Source organism: Gopherus flavomarginatus, chromosome 23 (assembly GCF_025201925.1).
Source record: "Gopherus flavomarginatus isolate rGopFla2 chromosome 23, rGopFla2.mat.asm, whole genome shotgun sequence".
Classification (NCBI taxonomy): Eukaryota; Metazoa; Chordata; order Testudines; family Testudinidae; genus Gopherus; species Gopherus flavomarginatus.
Window position 1 is genome coordinate 407,363 of NC_066639.1, and position 22,941 is coordinate 430,303.

General features: G+C 50.2%; 2 protein-coding genes and 1 long non-coding RNA gene across 15 annotated transcripts in view; 1 reads left to right on the top strand and 2 right to left on the bottom strand.

Annotated features, from left to right (window-relative positions):
* The window catches only part of PFAS (phosphoribosylformylglycinamidine synthase), a 48,545-nt gene extending 48,256 nt beyond the window's left edge, over positions 1–289 (bottom strand). The window contains exon 1 of the mRNA XM_050932724.1: positions 219–289. The gene's annotated coding sequence lies outside the window, so the exon portion shown is untranslated. The remainder of the gene's footprint in view (positions 1–218) is intronic.
* Positions 290–671: 382 nt separating this feature from the next.
* Positions 672–22,160, bottom strand: LOC127039374 (zinc finger protein OZF-like). 11 transcript variants are annotated; one of them, XM_050932971.1, is made up of 4 exons: positions 22,105–22,160; positions 12,224–12,349; positions 4,965–5,081; positions 672–4,639 (listed from the first exon to the last, which is right to left on the bottom strand). In XM_050932971.1, exons 2-4 carry the CDS (start codon positions 12,255–12,257, stop codon positions 3,096–3,098), a joined length of 1,695 nt encoding a protein of 564 aa, XP_050788928.1. In that variant the 5' UTR covers positions 12,258–12,349; positions 22,105–22,160; the 3' UTR covers positions 672–3,095. The 11 variants fall into 11 exon arrangements, with proteins under 11 accessions (XP_050788928.1, XP_050788934.1, XP_050788933.1 ...); XM_050932977.1 differs by lacking the exon at positions 22,105–22,160 and adding an exon at positions 21,169–21,224; XM_050932976.1 differs by lacking the exon at positions 22,105–22,160 and adding an exon at positions 21,013–21,068.
* LOC127039514 (uncharacterized) lies at positions 21,365–22,857 on the top strand. 3 transcript variants are annotated; one of them, XR_007771091.1, is made up of 5 exons: positions 21,365–21,421; positions 21,578–21,655; positions 22,046–22,201; positions 22,436–22,513; positions 22,748–22,857. It is a non-coding gene; the product is annotated as an uncharacterized LOC127039514 (long non-coding RNA). The 3 variants fall into 3 exon arrangements; XR_007771090.1 differs by lacking the exon at positions 21,365–21,421 and having other exon boundaries at positions 21,647–21,733; XR_007771089.1 differs by lacking the exons at positions 21,365–21,421; positions 22,436–22,513 and having other exon boundaries at positions 21,647–21,733.
* The last annotated feature ends 84 nt before the right edge of the window (positions 22,858–22,941 follow it).

The window sequence follows — 22,941 nt, forward strand, 5'->3', positions numbered from 1 at the left end:
GCTCTGGGGTGGGCCCAGGGACGAGGGGTTTGGGGTGCAGTCTGCCCCATGGCTGCAGTGGGGAGAAAGGACTCCCCTCATCTCTCTCCTGCTGCAGCAGTCCCGGGGCTGGGGCAGGGGCACCTCTCCCCACTGCCAGCAGCTCTGGGGAGGAGGCGCCTCTCCCTGCGGCAGCCCCACACTTCCCAACTGGCTCCCCTCCCCGCTCACCCCCTCACCTCTCTCCTCTCCAGGCCGCTGTGGCTGCCTGCGAGGCCCTTTGTAGCCGGCTGGCGGCCACGCAGCTTCGAGGGAATTTAGGCCAGGAGCTGAATACCGGGGAGGAACGATTCAAAGCTTCTCGGAGGCTGGCGGTGCAGCTACTGTGAACTTGCTGGGCAAAGTTCGGGGGGCGTAGCCCATAGGCGAGTGCCTGAGTGGCCCACAGGCTGCTGGAGACCTGCCACGAGAGAGACTCCCTCTCAGGTCCAAGTCCCCCCAGAACCACCACAACACAAAACAACTTTCAGTTTTCCAATATAATTAAGGTGATCGCACCTGGTTAACACAGGGAGCCTGATTCTGGGACAAGAAACTTCTCTTCTGCTCAGATCAATTGGTGATCCCCTATAACAATAATAGACAACTCTCTAAAACCAGGTCACGTATCCAAAGATCACAAACGCTTGTCATACGTGTTTGTTTTCTTTTAATCATCGCTGGCACTAAGTGAACCTTTGAGTCAAGTTGTGGTCTGTCAAAACACAGGTGCCTCCCACTTACGTGAGTTCACATATCTCCTGCCACAGGTATTGGTGGAAGAGGTCTCCTCTCTGGGAACGTTTGCACCATGAGAAAAAACCCCTTTGCTGTATTTTCACACTTTTTAATCTTTCAAAGTAGGAGGACGTAGCGGAGAAGGGATGCGAATGCACAAAACACAGGAACCAAACCAAAATCTGCTCTACTCTACAGCCCCATATCGGTATAACTGCATTGCTTAGGTGTGTGAAAAATCCACGCCCCGAGCCACTGGGGTTATACTGACCTAATGCCCCACACAGGCAGCACCGTGTGGGCAGGAAAGCGTCTCTTGCTGACATAGCTACCACTGCTTGGGGGGTGGAGTCACTGAGCAGACGGCAGCGCCACCATTTTAGAGTTTCTTCCTTACAGATGCAGCATTTTAAGTGCAGTAGACAAGCCCTAAGGAAGAAAACCAGAGAATCGGGACTCAACGTGCGTGTAGCCTGCCCTCTGACGTTGGAACACGACACATTCATACCCTCGCTGGTTACTGTTATTTCCACTGCATGAAAGTCCTTGTCACCCGCTCAGGCAGCCAGTCTGGGCTCCACGGGGAAGGAATGTCCTCTGAAGAACTCTCTTTCTCTCTCTGCCTTAGGAAACTTTGGAGCCAAAGAGCGAAGGATGATTGTGCTCAATCTAACCGTGGGATCCTTTGGGGCCGTAACCAGTGACACTGAACTAGGGTGCGGTGTTCTACGAACAATTTTCCTTGGGCCGTTGGTCACCACAGCTTCCCTTACTGGGTGAAAGCCAAGAACTGGGTATGTTCTATTTCCACCCTCCTTTCAAAATCATTGGCCTCGGTCATGGTCAATGTACATGTCTCTGAAGCAGAACCCTTTACCAAACCACTCAAAAATCTCAGCCGTGCTAGTGCGGAACGGCTTCCCCAAACATACCCAGCGTTTCTTTAATTCGGTGGCACGGGTCTAGGCTAGGAACTAGATACAGGCCTGGATCAGAATCTCTGTAAATTACCAGAAGTGACATTTCTATTAAAAAATGGCTATTTTTCTGCAGCTATTACATTTTTATCACTGGTTTCATTTTACACACATTTGTGGCTCCTACAAAGGATAAATTCAACAAAAAAACCCACTTCTATTCCTTCTACACACTGCGTCGTGAAGGGCAGCATTTCCCATAACATAGAATTAGCTAGGAGAGACCTTCTGTAGAGCCTGATTTCTGAGTGGAGATTTGAAATCAGCAGTGTTTCTTTGTTAGCATGGCCAGTAAATTGGAGACTTCTCTCCTGTTGAGTGAACTGCACTTGAAATTTCTCCACGTCATCATGGAGGGATGGGGGAAAAGCAGCACTAGAGTGAGAAGTAATGACTTTAGCAAATGGCCATGTGTCTCGAAGTCTCCGATAAATCTGAGCTCCAGCCTGTCCAACTAAACTAATATCCACTTGGGTGACCAACATTCTTCAGGAGAGCTAGAAACCCACATCACAGAGGGAGAGAATACATGAGAATAAAAGTGTCAAGGGAAAATCCAGAGCAGGTTACATCTGATCACTCAGACTCAAGACAAGATTCTCCCATGACATTCTCCTCTGATCCATTCCAACCTGCTTCACTAACTACGGTCTCATTTTTTGAGTTACATTATATACAAAAGTTTTAGCATCCTCACAGTGGGGGGTGGGGGGAACAGCCCCCTTGCCAGCAGTGGCTTTACTGATAGATGGAACCTGGGATTTAAACTGCAAATTATTTTGGGATCCATCTGAATTCCCCTTCCAGGTCTTTGACACCTTCATCTCCAGTCACAGCGACTCTGACGTAGGATTAAACAAGTCAAAGCATCATTTCCAAGCACAGACAGCTGAGAACACTGCACCACACGACACTCTGAGAGGTGCAGGGACGGAACGTGAGGATAAACTCTGCATGGCTCAGAGAGGAGGTAACAGTTCTGCAGTGATGGGGAAGGAGGGAATCTCTGAGTCACCCCATCTCCTTCCAGTGTCGCTGAGGATGAAATGACACTTTCCCCCCTGCACCGCCTGCTTTTCACTATATTTCACAGCACAACCCAGAGCAACCTGTCTCATTGGTGACTAACAGGACCTTTGCAATAGGAGGAACGGTATAAATGCGACGCTCTCTGGTTCCTGGAAGGAGGGACGCACTCCCATTACTCATGGGACAATGGAGTTGATAGAAAGGACAATTGGGACCACCTCAAAACAGGGTAAATGGCAAAAATGGACAACTCATCTGGACAAGCTGAGGGATAACAGCCTTAAAGGTTGCTGCCTGGGAATCAGCACAAGAAAAAAAAATGTTTCGGTAGCCCTAACGGTTTTTCTGGCATTTCTCTCTCTTGCAGATTCTCTGATGAGAGATAAAGACGGCGCTCCGCGTGAAGGTTTTCCCGCACTCGCAGCATTCGTAGGGTTTGTCTCCTGCATGGATTCGCCGATGTTTAAGAAGGGCCGAGCTCTCCGGGAAGCTTTTCCCACACTCACATTGATAGAGCCTTTCTGCCGTGTGGATTCTCTGGTGCGTTATAAGGTTTGAGCTGTGTGTGAATCTTTTCCCGCACTCGCCGCATTCGTAGGGTTTCTCCCCCGTGTGAATTCTCTGATGGGTAATGAGGTTTGAGCTGCGCGTGAAGGTTTTCCCGCACTCAAAGCAGACGTAGGGTCTCTCTCCGGTGTGGATTCGCTGATGATTGAGGAAGGCAGAGCGATCAGTGAAATTTGTCCCACACTCACTGCATTCATATGGTCTCTCGCCCTTGTGCATTCTCTGATGCGTAGCAAGTTCTGAGCTCTGAGCGAAGCTTTTCCCGCACTCGCAACATTGGTAGGGCCTCTCCCCGGTGTGGATTCTCTGATGCTGAATGAGGTTTGAGCTGGCAGTGAAGGTTTTCCCACACTCGCAGCATTCATACGGTTTCTCCCCCGTGTGGATTCTCTGATGCGTAATCAGATGTGACCGTCGAATGAAGCTTTTCCCGCACTCACAGCATACATAGGGTCTCTCCCCTGTATGGATTCTCTGATGCGTAGTAAGATCTGAGCTCTGAGTGAAGCTTTTCCCGCACTCAGAGCATTCATAGGGCCTCTCCCCGGTGTGGATTCTCTGATGCTGAATGAGGTTTGAGCTGGCCGTGAAGCTTTTCCCGCACTCGCAGCATTCGTAGGGCCTCTCCCCTGTGTGGATTCTCTTATGCGTAATCAGGTGTGACCGTCGAATGAAGCTTTTCTTACACTCCCGGCATTCATAGGGTCTCTCCCCCGTGTGGATTCTCTGGTGCGTAGTGAGGTCTGAGCTCTGAGTGAAGGTTTTCCCACACTCGCCACACTCATAAGCTTTCTCACCCGTGTGGGTTCTGTGATGGGCAGTCAGGTTTGAGTTTGGAGTGCAGGTCTTCCCGCCCTTGCGATACTCATAGCGTTTCACACCCGTGTGGACTCTCTGATGCGAAATGAGGTGTGAGTGCCAAATGAAGGTTTTCCCGCACTCGCAGCATTCAAAGGGTCTCTCTGCTCTGTGTGTTCTCTGGTGTTTAGTAAAGGTTGAGCAGCGACTAAAGGTTTTCCCACACTCAGCGCATGTATTTTTTTTCGTTCTCCCGAGGATGTTTTGCTGAGCTGTGGTTTCCTTGAGGTCCTGGTGTGTTCCCTGACAGTAAATCAATGTAGCCGATTTCTCCCCTGGCTGGTTCCCCTCCTCTCTCTCTGCTCTGTGCTGAATCTCGCAGGATTGTCCCTGCTCGTGACTCCTGGATACATCCCCTGTCGACCTTTGCGATAACGCTCCATCTGATTCCACTTGCTCAGCGTCTTCCTGCCGAGACTTCTGCTCCTCGTTCTCACTCACCATCGCACCTGCTGGGACAGAGAGAGAAACCTCAGACAGGGCTGGACAAAGGAAGAGCAAACCAAACTAAGTGCTGGAGAGATGTCAAAGAAAAACCGGGAACTGAAACCCTCCAAAGGGAATCAATTCAGCTTCACATCCCGTCTAAATACTCAGTGGGAAGGGAAGAATCTACTGCCAGGTGTCTGTCAGGATCTGTAGGACACCATGAGCTATCTCTTCCCTGGGGATGCGACACCAGCTGGGAACTCAGAGAGCTCCCAAGGTCTTTGTAGAGGATCCCAGATGTTTCCTTCAGTCACTTTCAGACTCCGAGCAGGTTTCATGTTTCCTCACCTGTGCAGGGACGTCTCAGCATCTCTCTTTCCTCTGAACCCTGCAGGTCTGGGACCCACGGCTCTGCCCCTTGTTCCAGCTGGGAGATCACATCAGGTCTGGAAACAGGAAACCCTGCTCAGAGGAAAGAAAACAAATGAGATCAGGGGAATTCCTAAGACACTGTCATTCATTTTTTTTTATTAATTAAGCCCCAGTCCTTAGTAACCAGTAAAGTCCAGCTCCAGCTCCCCAGGTCCTCAAAGGTGCAGATCACTTTGCTTGTGAGGGACATATCTGCTGGGAACACGCACAGACTAAAGGTCTAGAAAACATGACCTGTGAGGGAAGGTTGAAAAAAGTGGGTTTGTTTAGTCTGGAGAAGAGAAGACTGAGTGGGGACATGATCACAGTTTTCAAGTACATAAAAGGTTGTTAGATAATAAGCCAGAAAATATCGTGTTGCCTCTATATAAATCCATGGTACGCCCATGTCTTGAATATTGCGCGCAGTTCTGGTTGCCCCATCTCAAAAAAGAATTGAAATTGGAAAAGGTTATGATAGAGGTCTATAAAATCATGTCTGGTGTGGAGAAAGTAAAGAAGGAAATGTTATTTATTCCTTCTCATAACCCAAGAACTAGGAGTTACCAAATGAAATGAATAGGCAGCAGGTTTAAAACAAACAAAAGGAAGTATTTTTTCCACACAATACATAGTCAACCTGTGGAACTCCTTGCCGGGGGATGTTGTGAAGGCTGAGAATATAACAGGGATCAAAAAAGAACGAGATAAATTCATGGAGGACGGGTCCCTCAATGGCTATTAGCCGGGCTGGGCAGGGATGGTGTCCATAGCCTCTGTTTGCCAGAAGCTGGGAATGGGCGACAGGATGGATCACTAGATGATTCCCTGTTCTGTTCATTCCCTCTGGGGAACCTGGCACTGGCCATTGTTGGCAGACAGGATTCTGGGCTACATGGACCTTTGGTCTGACCTAGTATGGCCGTTCTTACGTTACAAAGAGATGGGAGAAAACTTGTTCTCCTGCTAAACCCAGGGTTGTGAGTTCAATCCTTGAGGGGGCCACTTAGGGATCTGGGGAAAACTCTGTACTTGGTCCTGCTAGTGAAGGCAGGGGGCTGGACTCAATGACCCTTCGCGGTCCCTTTCAGTTCTAGGAGATAGGTACAGCAAGGGCGGTTTAGGTTGGACATTAGGAAAAATTTCCTACCTGTCAGGGTGGTTAAGCACTGGAATAAATTACCCAGGGAGGTCGTGGAATCTCCAAAACTGGAGATTTTTAAGAGCAGGTTGGACAAACTCCTCTCAGGGATGGTCTAGGTAATACTTTGTCCTGCCATGAGTGCAGGAGACTGGACTGGATGACCTCTCGAGGTCCCTTCCAGTCATATGGTTCTGCAATTAGCCTCCAAGTGACCAATGGTTTGCCCCTGTCAGTTAGCGAGTATTGTAAGTGTAAGTTACTTGCTTAGACGAACCCTGCACTCCATCTTGTGCCTGTAATTTTCTCCATACTTGGGCTGAGGGACAATAGAACTCCATCCGCACGAGAGAGGGGATAAAAGACGGTGGAAACATCTCCATTTTGTCTTCTTTTCCTGTTTCATTTCTTGGGACTGGATTTCTAACAAGGAAGCTTTAAACAAGGCCCGATGTGGCTGATCCTTTGTGATCAGAAGAACCCTTTGTCTGACGACTGTGGTTTTCAGTATCCACTAAACATAACGTCTAGGGTCTGGGGGGTGAAATAAATGCTGAAATGCTTAAGGAGATTGCATTTCTGATGACTGTGCGGGGAGACAGACATTCACTTTTCTTACTGCCTTGGTACATCTAATGGTGGAATAACCACCTGCTTGGTGAGGAGTCAGCCTCAGTTCTCAGCAGTTTGTCCTGAATCTGGTATTCTCAGCTGGAACCCACTGAGTCATGGTGACAACAGGATCTCAGCGGTATTAGATGTCAGGATAGCACCTATTGCAGCATTAGGGAATCTAGTGAGGCAGGTGTAACGGGAGGGAGTATGAAAATCCCTGGGTGTGGAGAATACTGGGAAATTAGCCGCTAGAATTCAGGAGTATCATATTCTAACTCCTCTGGCCAAGCAGAACGTGAAAAATAAGCATCAGGCCAGGTGACTTCAGGAATGATGGACCCCAAGATCCAAGGAGCCTGCAGGGAAGAGAGATGGTGGCTATTGGAGCTGCTGCTGGGGAGCAAGACTCTCAAGGTGTTTCACTACCAACCTAGGCCATTTTCACGTCCTAGGGGGCACTCCAAACCCATGAGGAGTTGTGTCATCTGCAATCCTGGGTGACTTTCAATGTTCTGCTGCTGGAGCTCCCTTGCCTGGATGCTCCCAGCCAGCATTCAAGGACGCGCTGAGTGTCTGTGAGATAAATAACCCTGGCCCAGCAGCTCTGACTGCAGCAGGCTGCTTCTCACACCCTAGGCACATTCTGGATTCTACCAGCTTTGAATGAACCTGGCAAGAGTCAGCAACAGCTGAATTTTCCCAAAACCACATGCTCTGCAATGGCGACTTTTTCCTGGACTGTTAGAGAAATAACAAGAATTCTTTGCTGATCAAGCAAGACAAATGACACAACTTATTACTTTAACTAGAGTTAACTATCAACATGAGAACGGCCCTACTGGGTCAGACCAAAGGTCCATCCAGCCCAGTGTCCTGTCTACCGACAGTGGCCAATGCCAAGTGCCCCAAAGGGAATGAACAGCCCAGGGAATCAGCAAGTGACCCATCCCCTGTCACCCATTCCAGTTTCTGGCTAACAATCAAAAATAAATATTTCTTCACACAACGCACAGTAACCTGTGGAACTCCTCGCCAGAGAATGTTGTGAAGGCCAAGACTATAACAGGGTACAAAGAAGAACTAGATAAGTTCATAGAGGCCAGGTCCATCAGTGTCTATTAGTCAGGCTGGGCAGGGATGGTGTCCCTAACCTCTGTTTGCCAGAAGCTGGGAATGGGCGACAGGGGATGGATCACTTGATGATTCCCTGTTCTGTTCATTCCCTCTGGGGCACCTGGCATTGGAAGACAGGACACTGGGCTAGATGGACCTTTGGTCTGACCCAATCTGGCCACTCTTATGAGACACACCAGGAAGGGAACAGGGTCCACCTAGCTCGCTCCCTGATTTTGACATCTTTGCTTCAAAGTCCCAAGAGCTCCTGTTCCCTCCCATTGCTAGTTCCCCCCGTTTCCTGCAGCAAATGTTACCCAGCCCCCACCTCCTCTTTACTCCCCTCCTAAAACTCCTCAGCATCCCAACTCCTTCCCACATCTTCCAGCTCCCCACTTCCCCTAGACGTCCCAGCTCACGGGAACTCTTTACCCCAAACCTACCCCCCGACCAGCCTACCACTGCCTGGACACGCGCCTGCTCTCTCTCCCACTGCTTGGGCCTGCCAATGATTGTTACCTGTATTACTGTAATGCTCATATTATCAGTCGTTATTAGTTAGTAGCAGTTATTAAATACTCATACTTTTAGTTCAACAAAGAGTGTCTCTGAATTCTAAGACGCCTGGCCGATAAGTGACCTGATTCAGGAATGTTCTCTATGATGCTGTATTTTAACCATCCTGAACACCTTCCATGTCTACACAACTGCAGATATGCTTGGAAACCCTCTCCTTAACATAGATCTATAATGCTGGCTTAGGCACTATGGACTTGGAAACTACTAAGGGACGTGTGACGTCGCAGTCTGTATGATTTTATAAAAATCTGGTAATGAGTGAATATAATGTAACTGGACTATGCTTCATGCAAAAGGTCTCTTGTAAGGTATCATTACAAAGCTTATAATCTACCGAGTGTCGTCATCCTATTTGTAGGAATGTATCACTCTTGTAGCTGAAACTAGAAATATGAAATATAACGCTGGGGGCCTATTGTAATTATGCAAAATGTGGGTCATTACTGGTGGTTTGGAATCTTGATCGCTCCCATTAACCAGGGCGATTGACTGGATGGCTCTGTTTGTGGGCAGGCCTCCCTGTGAGTCTGTATTTAATAAAATCACTTTTTACTTATTAATTAACCCAGAGTACGTCTGAGTACCTGGAGGAGCAAACAGCCGTGCGTCTCTCTATCAGTGTTATAGGGGCGGACAATTGATGAGTTTACCCTGCATAAGCCTTACACAGGGTACAATGGATTTATCTGGGTTTAGACCCCATTGGGAGTTGGGCATCTGGGCGCTAAAGATAAACACACTTCTGTGAGCTGCTTTCAGGTAAACCTGCAGCTTTGGGGCAAGTAATTCAGACCCTGGGTCTGTGCTGGAGCAGACGGGAGTGTCTGGCTCAGCAGGACAGGGTGCTGGCGTCCCGAGCTGGCAGGGAAAGCAGGGGGCAGAGGTAGTCTTGGCACATTGGGTGGCAGCCCCCAGGGGGTTTCTGTGATCCAACCCGTCAGAGGACGAATGTTACAGCAGATGTTTCCTGTTGGGAAATCAACAGGGAAGAATGACTGTGGGGTAAGAAGGACCCACAGAGAGATTATCTTGAAGAATTGTTAGTTTTCCCAGCCGTAAATAATCATGCCAACACATAAATCAGGTAAGCTGAGAATGTACAGAAATGACACCAGAACATATGTTTCTGGGAGAATATTCTTGGCAATGAGGTTTCCTTTGTCTGAAACCCTATGTCATAATATTGATACGGGAACTTAGTTGTGGGCACGAGAACTGCGCGTCTCCTTCAGATACAGGAGAGACACAGATCCAGCTCTTAGTCTGACACCAAAGGGTGGTAATGTCCCTATTTCGGTCTGTGCTCTGTATGGTGTTGTGCTAATCTCTGACTGATGATCTTAGATTAAATAATTCCAGGTGAGCTGGTTATTTTGACAACCTCGAGTCGTTAGCTCGGACACGCACCAATCCCCTGGGGCTGGAAAGTCTACAGATGCAGACCAAAAAGACGTCCCTCCAGAGCTGGCAAGCTAAGGCTAAGACAAGAGACAGATGGGATCAGACAGATGGGGGACGTGTCCCAATTTGTACACTGGGCCAAATGCTAATGAAGAGATTGTGAAATCTGCAAGAGAGAAAATTTACACACACACACACAAAGCAGCAGGATCCTATTTATGAGTGAGGATAATGGGACGTGGGGGTACATTTCAGAGTACAGAGGAACACCCTGCACCTTCCAGCATGGAGGCAAGCTGGCAGCGGGATTTGTCTCCCAAACAGACAATCACAGCCAACGATCACAGCACACAAAAGAATCTAGTTCTGTGCTGATTGTACCTGAGGTGTAGTTTTCCCCAATACTTCTCCTTGCTATCACTTCAAATTCTAGACTTCATTAAATAAACACTTCCTTGTTTTCACTCTAAACATATCTAAGTGCTGCGTTAGGCGGAGCGGTGATGGGAGGTGTAACAGGTAAACTGGAATATCTGTGAACTGAGAGTGTCCAAAGGAACAGGGGCTGGATTCTCTCAGAGGGCCCAGCGGTCTGAAAGTGTCTATCGCTTCCCTCTTGAGAATATTTTGAAGTGCTGTAAAATCCGCATGCAGACTCAGACGTGGTCTGCTCTTGAAGGTTTTGCCAGGACAGCTGGATTGTTTAGGGCAGTGAAAAATCACTTTCCCTCCTGCTCCCTTCCCCTACAAATCCAGCACAGCTTTGCTAGCAAAAGTTCAAGTGTGGACACAGTTATAGTAGCAAAACGTCCACGACAAAAAAATGAAGCAAACAAAATGCCCAGAAACGACTTTACTGCAGAGCTCAGGGTGCCCAGGGCTGTCTCCTGCCTTTCGGCAGCTAAACGTAAACCTCTGCAAACCAGGAAACAAAGTCCATGTCCACGCCGCCCCTACAATGCAACCTTTACTGTGCTCAAACCTCCAGCCCTGCAGCTGGCAAGAGGCGCTGGGAATGCAACGGTGCAAAGGTGACAAATTACCACAGGAACCAGAGAATTCTCCAGCTGCTGAAGTCTTCATGTCGAGACCGGATGCCTTTCTGAATGGGATTTAGTCAAACACAAGGTGTTCAGCTCAGGACAGCAGTAACTGGATGAAATTCTGTTGCCGGTGTTACTGTGACATTCCATACCTCGGGGGAGGGCCCTGTACCCCCCATATTCCTCACTGATATGTAACTCTGATCTTGCAGAGAAAGCAGGCCTTGTAAGGTATCCGGGGAAAGGTTATGATCTGCTGAAAGCCATTGTTATATCTAAATATGTATGTCATCAGTGCCTATGAAGTTCTGAGAATTGTGTTGTATGGTTGTCACTCAAGCATGCTGTACATCGGGGAATCAGGCAGATATTAGCTCTCCAGAGACAACAGCAAGGACAGTAACCAAAGCTGGGGCCAGTGTCAAACAACCCATCACCAGCCATTGTCCCGCAAGGGAGCTGCAATGCGATGACTCACCTGCATTAGGACACACCAGGGGAATTGCTCAACCTTGCCTGGGGACTCAGCAATGCCGCCCAGACATGCCTGGACTTGAGAGTTTAGACTGCATGCAAGTTGGGAAGGAGGTGGGGTCCGGGGGGTAGTTAGGGTGGGGGGTCTTGGGAGGGGGTGGTCAGGGGACAAGGAGCAGGGGGCGGGTTGATGGGTTGTGGGTTCTTAGGGGGGCATTCAGGGGCAGGATGGGGGGGACAGGCTGTGTTGGGAGGTACAGCCTCCCCTACCCGGCCCCGATACAGTTTTGCAACCCCGATGTGCAGGGCCGGCTTTAAGAAGTGCGGGGCCCGATGCGAACCGTTTTGACAGGGCCCCGGCAGGGATGACTAAAAAAATAACACGTAAAAAAACACGTGGGGCTTGTACTCACCGGGCGGTGCTCCGAGTCTTCGGCGGCGGGTCCATCACTCGCGGGTCTTGAGCGGCACTGAAGGACTTGCCACCATAGCGCTGCTGAAGCCATGGAGCGAATAAAGGACCTGCCGCCGAAGTGCCACCGAAGACCCGGTAGGGAAATGGTTGTTAAGATTTTGGCAGCTCACCACTGTCCTGGACCAACCCCCAGGTTTACCTTAGCAAACAGGAGAGATTGGACATTGTGCTGTGCTGCTCCTGTGCTCTGTTCCCGCAGTGTTGTGTAGCAGGGGAGGGCAGAGGGCTGGTGTGTGTGTCACTGGCATGTGGGGTGATGCTGCATCAGGGCAGTGTAATGGTTACACTGTAGGGGTGACATGAACCTTAACTAGTCACTTCCCCTTCTAAGAACCGAGGGGACGGGAATCCTTACCCAGCGAGGTCACCGTCTCGTAGTTCTCCTGCATGACGGCTCTGCAGAGGGCTCTCTGAGTGGGGTCCAGCAGAGCCCCTCTTCCCTGGTGAAATACACAGCCACCTCCTCGAAGGTCACCGGCCCCTGAAAGAGCAAGAGTCCAACACTCAGGACCTGCTGCCCCACACTCATGGGGGAGAGGAGCCAACCAAATGGAAGCTCTGGGTGGCTCACAGTCAGAGTCCCACCCCACCCCGCTCAGAGCATCCAGGAAATGCCAGGGTGAGGGGACGAAGTGAGAGCCCCTTGTCTCTCCCAGCAGATCCATCACCCCCCTACTAGCCACCGACGGATACAGGAGATGGAGCCCCTAGCAGGGTGCAGGGAGAGCTCCCTGGTAGGAAGCCCAACACTCTCCTTGTGAGGAGCTGGATATTGGGGGAGAGGCCTGTCCCCTACGCCTCACATGTGGGTGCCCCCTTCATATCTCACAGCAGCTGCTGGTTAGTGGGGTCAGGCTCCAGCCCTGGGAGTCTGGAGAGTTTTCCACGCCTGCGATGAGATCTACCTACTCCACACTGGCCATGCTGGGGTTAGCTGTGCATCGCAGGCTGAGGAAACCACGCCCAAGCTCAGCCTGGAGACAGGATACAAAGAAAAGCAGATGAGCTTTGTCAGGCTGGACTGCCCAGGAGGGAAGATGCACATTGCGAGATTCGCGCCCGGGGTCAGTGAGAGCCCCTGTGCACAGAGGGCAGGCACACCAAACCCCAGGCGGACACGGGACAATTTGCAGTGACCCCGGCAGGGACTGAGACGTCACAGCCGACGACCCGAGAGACCCAGAGGACCCATGGACACTGATGACCCAGTAGGAAGTGGCCCAGGGGAAATAGACCCTAAAGTCCAAGTCACAGGACCAAGAAATCGGTCAGCGTGTTGCAGTTGAATCCCCTGACACACACCACTGTTCAGTCCCTGGGCTGGGACCTGGAGGATCAGGGTGGGCCCGGGTCTCCTGTTCTCCTGTGGCTAATCCCACTCAGGTCACGCTAACCCCAACCGCTAGGTCACGCTCTCCTGTTTTCTGGGTTAGGCCATCAGGGAGACTCTGGCATCTGAGGCGCGAGCTGCCCGCTGACCCTACATGACCAGACACCCCTTCACCGGGTGTCTCTATCCCATTACACAGCCCCTTCTAGGTGGGTTGTTTCCCCTTCCATAGATTAGGGGATTTCTACTCCTGAACCCGCATGGGTCCGTTCCTAGAATCTAATTCACGTATTAAATGAGTTTGCCACATGGTGTCCTCCTCCCTTTCTCCGCCCATGTATTCCCACGGGAGGCCGGGAAAAGGGCACGCAGGGTCCATGAAAACAGAAGGAATCTTCGGGGTTCGGTGTCTCGGCCGCGTACGTTTTATTCTCGTTATCAGCCAAGCATTTCTAGTCATAAGAACGGTGGCTGGCGGTGGCTAGGGAACTGGTTGGCCTCGCAGTTGTGGTTCTGAGTGACGGGACTTGTACGGAGAACATTTATAAAAAGGTCAGCTGGAAAGCGTGCAGTCCGAGGAAGCTTTCTTTGGGAAGGATCTGCCACCTCAGCTCTCCAGCAGCTAGACGGAAGGAGGCTTTACTTCTTCACATCCCGATTCCCCCAGCCCCTTTCCCTGCAGACAGCCAGCCCAGATTCTGCCGTGCTGGAAACATGCTCCATCGCTTTATTGTGGTGCAGACCTGGCCCCTCCTGCCAGGCTAAGCCCCCACCGTTTTAAACCCCCCAGAAAAGAGCAGAACCAGAGGAGTCACTTTGGGGGATTACCCCTGACACTGGCCCCCGAGCAGTGCACACCCCAGCTCGGGGGATATGGAGTCAGGAACTGGCTTTTCTTCTCCCAGATCACAATGGAGGCTGCAGCCTCTGACCCAGGAAGCTGAATCCTAATAACCAGGACAGAGAGTTGGAGTTGCCTTTCCTCCTTTAGCAACAACCAGAACCTGTGGGGAGAGCAGCTAATGAAACCCCCTCCCCAGAGGGACAGTTGTCAAGGTCACTCCCTGTCTTTCCTTGCAGTGACTCTGGATTAACACTGGTCTCAATGACACCAGAAGCACCGTTCAGAAAGGAGGAGGCCAGAATCCTCTTCAGCAGATCACTGGGTGGGGCTCCTAACCCCCTTCCCACCTCCCTCAGCCCCAGATCTAGGACACGGACTTAGGGCAAGAATTTTCCCTAGAGAACCAGAAGTCCCTGCAGTTTTCCAGAGGGGAGAGAAGCAAAAATCTGCTGGTGGTTTCACCTCTCTGTGTTTGGTAAGTGGATAGAAAGTTACCACCCACCTCTGCTGGCCACTCACACCGGCAGAGAGAGCCCTGGGGGTGCTTCTTCAACAGGGGAATGAAAGGCCAACATAGTGAACACATTTCCATGGCCTGTCACTAGCAAATAATGGCCACCATGGATCCAGCCCAGAGGTGGCTGCATCTTAGCACGGTGGGAAGCAGCCCCTCAGGGTGACCCTTTGTCATGGGGTTTGGGAAACTTCTGGACTCGCGCTGCACTCAGAGTGACCTCCTCATCCCGTGCCAGCTGGAGAAAAGAAAAGGGTCCAGCCAAACGAAGGAGGGATAGTTCAGGGGTTTGAGTATTGGCCTGTTAAACCCATGGTTGTGAGTTCAATCCTTGAGGGTGCCATTTAGAGACCTGAGGTAAAAATCTGTCTGGGGATTGGACTAGATACCTCTTGAGGTCCCTTCTAACTCTCCTACTACCAGCTGGGACCCACTGATCCCCAAAACAGGGGGTGGCCTCTGGCTTTGACATGGATTAAATGTTTCAGATCTCTTTCATGGGCAAACATTTTAACAGAGATAAAGGGGGGAAGAAACAATTCTCAAAGGAGAGGAGGAAAGATGATCATTGGGCAATTTAACCCCCTGCAACCTCCAGGACGGAGAACGACTCAGGGGAACAGGTTCCCTCCAAGAAAGGAGAAGTTGCTGGGATTTAGGAACCTGGAGAACAGCCCCAAACCCGAGAGGATTTTTAACTGACATTTGATGATGACATAAAAAGAGGCAGAACCTGAGATTTGAGACCAATGTTCAGAAATGAAAGACAAAGGGTGGAAATCTGAGGGATTTTGGATCCAGTTTTGCAAATTATAGAGAGGAAAGTGGAAAATCAGAGGGATTTCATAGCAGTTGTTGACAAGAGGTAAAATCTGAGTGTATTTCCCATCAATATTTGATAAACGAATTGAGTGGAAATGGACATTTGCAAAGATTTTACAGCCACATTCAAGAATTCGAGAGAAGGGGTAAATCAGAGATTGTTCGTATTTTATAATTAAAGAGACACGGGCGGGGGGAGAATCTCAGGGCACATTCAATTAGTAATTGACAACTAGAGAGAAAAGGGGTCACATCTTGGAGTATTTTATATCAATCTTTGAGATTTGCAGAAAAAAAGCAGGTCCCAACGTATGTATTCGATCACATGAGAGGAAAAACACCAGTGTCTGAGAGGATTTTATGTTGCTATTAAATAAGGAAAGTGAAAAGGGGGACAGTTTGCCTGGATTTTGTGTGTCTGTCCAACACATAAACAGAAAGTGACGGTTCCCCTCACCGCCACCATTCACATGGGCCGCAGGGAGCCCTTGGGGGGGACCAGTTTTAAGGGGGCCGGGGAGGGGGAGCTGGAAGGTCCCTGGATGAGAGAAGGGGCAGCGGGGGGGATGGGCAGAGGCTGGGGGTGACTGTGTTGGCAGTTCAGGGGATTGAGTAACGGGGTCTGGGCCGTCCCCATGGGGGACACGTGCTCCCCCCTTCCCCGCTCTGGCAGAGACCGGTGCCCCCATCCCCACTCCAGAGGCAGCCAGATCTCAGGGCTCCCCCAAACAGCCCTACTGACCCCGACCCCCTTGGGGGAACAACTCAAGGCGACAATTTCCCCCTGGGCCCAGGGCAAATCGCAGCTGATACAATGGGTGGGAGTTTGGAGGAGATTTTAAATGGGCATTTGAGGATTATGAAGAGCGCAGTGGAAAATGAGGACAGACGAGAGAGCAGCTCATTGGAGGGGAAAGCGGGGGAATCTCCCCGGATTTTAGAGCCACGTGTGAGATAAAGAGAGAAAGAAGAGAGCAGAACTAGAGAGAATTTGTATCGGGGCAAGTGTCACAAACAGGGGCCGAATCCAATTACCCCCCCGCGTTACCCCCATTCCACTGACCTTCCCTCACTGCAACTCCAGCTTTCCCTCCCACCCCCGACACCTTCCCCCACACCACAGGGGACCCCGACCAGGCCCCCAGTCTCTGCCCTCCCCCAGAGTGACCAGACAGCAAGTGTGAAAAATCGGTGCAGGAGGGGCGGTAATAGGAGCCTATATTAGAAAAAGACACAAAAATCAGGACTGTCCCTATACAATTGGGACATCTGGTCACCCGAGCACCTCCCCCCCAATTCCAGCTGTGCCAGGGGCAGCTCCGAGGCTTCTCCCAGGTTCCCGGTGGCAGAGAGTCACTTTTCTGCCTGGCCCCAGTGCCCCCCCCCGGGGCTCTCACTCACCAAGGGGGGGCTCCAGCCCGGAGGCTGGTCCCAGCTGGAGAAAGTCCCCACCCAGGCCGGGCACAGAGGGGTTAATGCCAGGCTCCCCCCCAGCGGCAGCTGCCCCGGAGCACCAGTCTGCTCTGTGTGCCCAGGAATTGGGGGCAGGGGGCAGCTGCACCCCCCTGGCTGGGAGCGGTTTCCGTGATCCCCAGGGGTTACAGTTCGGTTCAGTGGCTCTCAGCCCCCCACCCCTCCCCGCCATTGCACACATCGCTCCAGCCCCCCCCCCCGTCTCTGGGCTTTGTTCTCCTTCCTCCCGGCACCCCCAGCTGCTCCAGCCCCTTCCTGTGCCTGCAGCCCCCCCCCCGCCCCCAGCTTACCGGCGGCCCCTGCCAGCAGTCAAGGGCGATGGGGTGAGAGAGGGGAGCCCCGCCCAGGGCTGGCTGGGGGCAAGAACCCAGGAGTCCCCCCCAACACACCTTAAGTTGCAGGAGAGAGAGAGAGACAGGGCTGGAGGTGTGGCCAGATGCCCTCTCTGGAGCCGCAGCTGATTGGTTCATTCCCCTGCAAGCTGACAGCTCCCCTGTGTGTGTGTGTGTGTGTCTGTGTGTCTGTGTGTGTGTGTTGGGGGGGTCAGCACTGGCCTGCTAAACCCGGGTTGTGAGTTCAATCCTCGAGGGGGCCAGTTCAGGATCTGGGGGGTTCTTTGAGGGGGGAGGGATAGCTCAGTGGTTTGAGCATTGGCCTGCTAAACCCGGTGTTGTGAGTTCAATCCTTGAGGGGGCAATCGGGGGGTCCATGCCAGAAACTGCTCCCGGTGGACTGTGCCACCTGGGGCAGGGTTCAGAGCAGCAGCCGTGTTAGTCTGTAGCCGCAAACAGAACGGGGAGGCCTTGTGGCACCGTGGAGACTGACATTTATCTGAGCAGAAGAATACGTAGCCCACGAAAGCTTCTGCTCAAAACCATTTGTTAGTCTCTGAGGTGCCACAAGGCCTCCTGTTCTTCCTATGCACTTACTCATAGGTAAGGGATTGTGAAAACCCAGCGACTGTAAAATCCGGCTCACTCAGCTCAATTCCTACCCGTAGCAGTTACTCGTAGGTAAGGGATTGTGAAAACCCAGCGACTGTAAAATCCGGCTCACTGAGCTCAATTCCTACCCGTAGCAGATACTCGTAGGTAAGGGATTGTGAAAACCCAGCGACTGTAAAATCCGGCTCGCTGAGCTCAATTCCTACCCGTAGCACTTACTCGTAGGTAAGGGATTTTGAAAACCCAGCGACTGTAAAATCCGGCTCGCTGAGCTCAATTCTTACCCGTAGCACTTACTCGTAGGTAAGGGATTTTGAAAACCCAGCGATTGTAAAATCCGGCTCACTCAGCTCAATTCCTACCAGTAGCAGTTACTCGTAGGTAAGGGATTGTGAAAAACCAGCGACTGTAAAATCCGGCTCGCTGAGCTCAATTCCTACCTGTAGCACTTACTCGTAGGTAAGGGATTGTGAAAACCCAGCGACTGTAAAATCCGGCTCGCTGAGCTCAATTCCTACCTGTAGCACTTACTCGTAGGTAAGGGAGTGTGAAAACCCAGCGACTGTAAAATCCAGCTCGCTGAGCTCAATTCCTACCGCCAGCAGTTACTGGTAGGTAAGGGATTGAGGATATGGAGGTGGATATTACCACATCTGAGGTAGAAGCCAAACTTGAACAGCTTAATGGGAGAAAATCGGAGGCCCAGACAATCTTCATCCGAGAATATTAAAGGAACTGGCACATGAAATTGCAAGCCCGTTAGCGAGAATTTTTAATGAATTGGTAAACTCAGGGGTTGTACCGTACGACTGGAGAATTGCTAACGTAGTTCCTAACTTTAAGAAAGGGAGAAAGAATGATCCGAGTAACTATAGGCCTGTTAGTTCTACATCTGTAGTATGTAAGGTCTTGGAAAAAATTTTGAAGAAGAAAGTAGTTAAGGACATTGAGGTCAATGGTAATTGGGACAAAGTACAACATGGTTTTACTAAAGGTAGATCGTGCCAAACCAGCCTGATCTCCTTCTTTGAGAAGGTGACAGACTATTTAGACAAAGGAAATGCAGTAGATCTAATTTACCTCGATCTCAGTAAGGCATTTGACACAGTTCCACATGGGGAATTATTAGTCAAATTGGAAAAGATGGGGATCAATATGAAAATTGAAAGGTGGATAAGGAACTGGTTGAAGGGAAGACTCCAACAGGTCATACTGAAGGGTGAACTGTCAGGCTGGAAGGAGGTTACTAGTGGAGTACCTCAAGGATCAGTTTTGGGACCAATCTTATTTAACCTTTTTATTACTGACCTTGGCACAAAAAGCGGGAATGTGCTAATAAAGTTTGCGGATGACACGAAGCTGGGGGGTATTGCTAACACGGAGAAGGACCGGGATATCATACAGGAAGATCTGGATGACCTTGTAAACTGGAGTAATAGTAATAGGATGAAATTTAATAGTGAAAAGTGCAAGGTCATGCACTTAGGGATTAATAATAAGAATTTTAGATATACATTGGGGACGCATCAGCTGGAAGCAACAGAGGAGAAGGACCTTGGGGTATTGGTAGATCACAGGATGACTATGAGCCGCCAATGTGATATGGCCGTTAAAAAAGCTAATGTGGTTTTAGGATGCATCAGGCGAGGTATTTCCAGCAAAGATAAGGAGGTGTTAGTACCGTTATATAAGGGACTGGTGAGACCCCACCTGGAATACTGTGTGCAGTTCTGGTCTCCCACATTTAAGAAGGATGAATTCAAACTGGAACAGGTTCAGAGACGGGCTACTAGGATGATCCGAGGAATGGAAAACCTGTCTTATGAAAGAAGACTCAAAGAGCTTGGCTTGTTTAGCCTAAGCAAATGAAGGTTATGTGGGGATAGACTTGAAATTAGATGAAGGTTTCTAACCATTAGAGGAGTGAAGTTCTGGAACAGCCTTCCAAGGGGAGTAGTGGGGACAAAAGACATATCTGGCTTCAAGGCTGAGCTTGATAAGTTTATGGAGGGGATGGTATGATGGGATAGCCCAATTTTGGTAATTGATCTTTGATTAGCAGCAGGTAAGTATGCCCAGTGGTTGGTGATGGGATGTTAGATGGGATGGGATCTGAGTTACTGCAGAGAATTCTTTCCTGAGTGCTGGCTGGTGAGTCTTGCCCACATGCTCAGGGTTTAGCTGATCACCATATTTGGGGACGGGAAGGAATTTTCCTCCAGGGCAGATTGGCAGAAGCCCTGAAGGTTTTTCACCTTCCTCTGCAGCGTGGGGCACAGGTCACTTGCTGGAGGATTCTCTGCACCTAGAGGTCTTCAAACCACAATTTGAAGACTTCAGTAACTCAGGCATAGGTTAGGGGTTTGTTATAGAAGTGGATGGATAGGGTTCTGTGGCCTGCTTTGTGCAGGAGGTCGGACTAGATGATCACATTGGTCTCTTCTGACCCTAGAATCTATGAGTCTATGAAAGACCCAGCGATTGTAAAATCCGGCTCACTCAGCTCAATTCCTACCCGTAGCAGTTACTCGTAGGTAAGGGATTGTGAAAACCCAGCGACTGTAAAATCCGGCTCGCTGAGCTCAATTCCTACCCGTAGCAGTTACTCGTAGGTAAGGGATTGTGAAAACCCAGCGACTGCAAAATCCGGCTCGCTGAACTCAATTCCTACCTGTAGCAGTTACTCATAGGTAAGGGAGTGTGAAAACCCAGCGACTGTAAAATCTGGCTCGCTGAGCTCAATTCCTACCCGTAGCAGTTACTCGTAGGTAAGGGATTGTGAAAACCCAGCGACTGTAAAATCCGGCTCGCTGAGCTCAGTTCCTACCCGTAGCAGTTACTGGTAGGTAAGGGATTGTGAAAACCCAGGGACTGTAAAATCCGGCTCGCTCAGCTCAATTCCTACCTGTAGCAGTTACTCGTAGATAAGGGATTGTGAAAACCCAGCGACTGTAAAATCCGGCTCGCTGAGCTCAATTCCTACCCGTAGCAGTTACTCGTAGGTAAGGGATTGTGAAAACCCAGCGACTGTAAAATCCGGCTCACTCAGCTCAATTCCTACCTGTAGCTGTTACTCGTAGGTAAGGGATTGTGAAAACCCAGCGATTGTAAAATCCGGCTCGCTGAACTCAATTCCTACCTGTAGCAGTTACTCATAGGTAAGGGAGTGTGAAAACCCAGCGACTGTAAAATCTGGCTCGCTGAGCTCAATTCCTACCCGTAGCAGTTACTCGTAGGTAAGGGATTGTGAAAACCCAGCGACTGTAAAATCCGGCTCGCTGAGCTCAGTTCCTACCCGTAGCAGTTACTGGTAGGTAAGGGATTGTGAAAACCCAGGGACTGTAAAATCCGGCTCGCTCAGCTCAATTCCTACCTGTAGCAGTTACTCGTAGATAAGGGATTGTGAAAACCCAGCGACTGTAAAATCCGGCTCGCTGAGCTCAATTCCTACCCGTAGCAGTTACTCGTAGGTAAGGGATTGTGAAAACCCAGCGACTGTAAAATCCGGCTCACTCAGCTCAATTCCTACCTGTAGCTGTTACTCGTAGGTAAGGGATTGTGAAAACCCAGCGATTGTAAAATCCGGCTCGCTGAGCTCAATTCCTACCGGTAGCAGTTACTGGTAGGTAAGGGATTGTGAAAACCCAGCGACTGTAAAATCCAGCTCGCTGAGCTCAATTCCTACCCATAGCAGTTACTCGTAGGTAAGGGATTGTGAAAACCCAGCGACTGTAAAATCCCGCTCGCTGAGCTCAATTCCTACCCGTAGCACTTACTCGTAGGTAAGGGATTGTGAAAACCCAGCGACTGTAAAATCCGGCTCGCTGAGCTCAATTCCTACCCGTAGCAGTTACTGGTAGGTAAGGGATTGTGAAAACCCAGCGACTGTAAAATCCAGCTCGCTGAGCTCAATTCCTACCTGTAGCAGTTACTCGTAGGTAAGGGATTGTGAAAACCCACCGATTGTAAAATCCGGCTCGCTGAGCTCAATTCCTACCCGTAGCAGTTACTCGTAGGTAAGGGATTGTGAAAACCCACCGATTGTAAAATCCGGCTCGCTGAGCTCAATTCCTACCCGTAGCAGTTACTCGTAGATAAGGGAGTGTGAAAACCCAGCAACTGTAAAATCCGGCTTGCTGAGCTCAATTCCTACCTGTAGCAGTTACTCGTAGGTAAGGGATTGTGAAAACCCAGCGATTGTAAAATCCGGCTCGCTGAGCTCAATTCCTACCCGTAGCAGTTACTCGTAGGTAAGGGATTGTGAAAACCCAGCGACTGTAAAATCCGGCTCGCTGAGCTCAATTCCCACCTGTAGCAGTTACTCGTAGGTAAGGGATTGTGAAAACCCAGCGACTGTAAAATCCGGCTCGCTGAGCTCAATTCCCACCTGTAGCAGTTACTGGTAGGTAAGGGATTGTGAAAACCCAGCGATTGTAAAATCCGGCTCGCTGAGCTCAATTCCTACCCATAGCAGTTACTCGTAGGTAAGGGATTGTGAAAACCCAGCGACTGTAAAATCCAGCTCGCTGAACTCAATTCCTACCTGTAGCAGTTACTCGTAGGTAAGGGATTGTGAAAACTCAGTGACTGTAAAATCCGGCTCGCTGAGCTCAATTCATACCCGTAGCAGTTACTCATAGGTAAGGGATTGTGAAAACCCAGCGACTGTAAAATCCGGCTCGCTGAGCTCAATTCCTACCCGTAGCAGTTACTCGTAGGTAAGGGAGTGTGAAAACCCAGCGACTGTAAAATCCGGCTCGCTGAGCTCAATTCCTACCCGTAGCAGTTACTCGTAGGTAAGGGATTGTGAAAACCCAGCAACTGTAAAATCCGGCTCGCTGAGCTCAATTCCTACCCGTAGCAGTTACTCGTAGGTAAGGGATTGTGAAAACCCAGCGACTGTAAAATCCAGCTCGCTGAGCTCAATTCCTACCCGTAGCAGTTACTCGTAGGTAAGGGATTGTGAAAACCCAGCGACTGTAAAATCCGGCTCGCTGAGCTCAATTCCTACCCGTAGCAGTTACTCGTAGGTAAGGGATTGTGAAAACCCAGCGACTGTAAAATCCGGCTTGCTGAGCTCACCAGCAGTTTCCTCGCATTCTTGTAAACAAAACAACCCAAACCTGCTCTCGGGGGCAATTTGCTG